We start from the raw sequence: 455 nt of genomic DNA, 5'->3' as shown, positions 1-455 counted from the left end.
CCATTCGTATTACCATAGCCTCCCCCTCTCCTTACAGTTATGCTCAAGGCCCCAGAGCCTGCACAACACCTTCGGATGGGCGAGGCTGGAAGTGTTGTCAATGCTGACGACGCTTCTGTTTCTGACTGCTCTCTGCTTCAGCGTCGCCGTCGAGGCAATCCAGACGGCGGTGCACGCAGGTCATCAAGTAAGTCTCTGACGTGGTTGGAATGAAGGAATCGGGAGGCTTAAGTGAGGCTACTTAATCGCGCATCACCTTGAAAACTGTTTTTTTTTTTTTTTGTAGAATTTCTGTAAGTTATGTTATGGCATCATTAGAAAATACCTAGAAGGTATAGAAGGTTTGCTATGGGGAAAAGAATATCGTAGGACCAAATTTAGCACATGTAACAACCTGGTGATGACTCAGCTCTGCTGTGTTTGTTTGTATAGCAGCCCGGATTTCTACGGGCTGC

General features: G+C 47.0%; 1 protein-coding gene across 6 annotated transcripts in view; it reads left to right on the top strand.

Moving 5' to 3' along the window:
- Window positions 1–455, top strand: part of LOC119592701 (cation diffusion facilitator family protein 1-like) — a 24,219-nt gene that overhangs the window by 19,455 nt on the left and 4,309 nt on the right. For all 6 annotated transcript variants that reach the window (XM_037941624.1, XM_037941630.1, XM_037941627.1 and 3 more), the window contains one exon: window positions 38–187. In XM_037941624.1, coding sequence (XP_037797552.1) covers window positions 38–187 — 150 coding nt within the window. The remainder of the gene's footprint in view (window positions 1–37; window positions 188–455) is intronic.

Source organism: Penaeus monodon, chromosome 30 (assembly GCF_015228065.2).
Source record: "Penaeus monodon isolate SGIC_2016 chromosome 30, NSTDA_Pmon_1, whole genome shotgun sequence".
Taxonomy (NCBI): Eukaryota; Metazoa; Arthropoda; class Malacostraca; order Decapoda; family Penaeidae; genus Penaeus; species Penaeus monodon.
The sequence above is the reverse complement of the archived record's forward strand: the minus strand, read 5'-3'. Positions and strand labels throughout refer to the sequence as shown.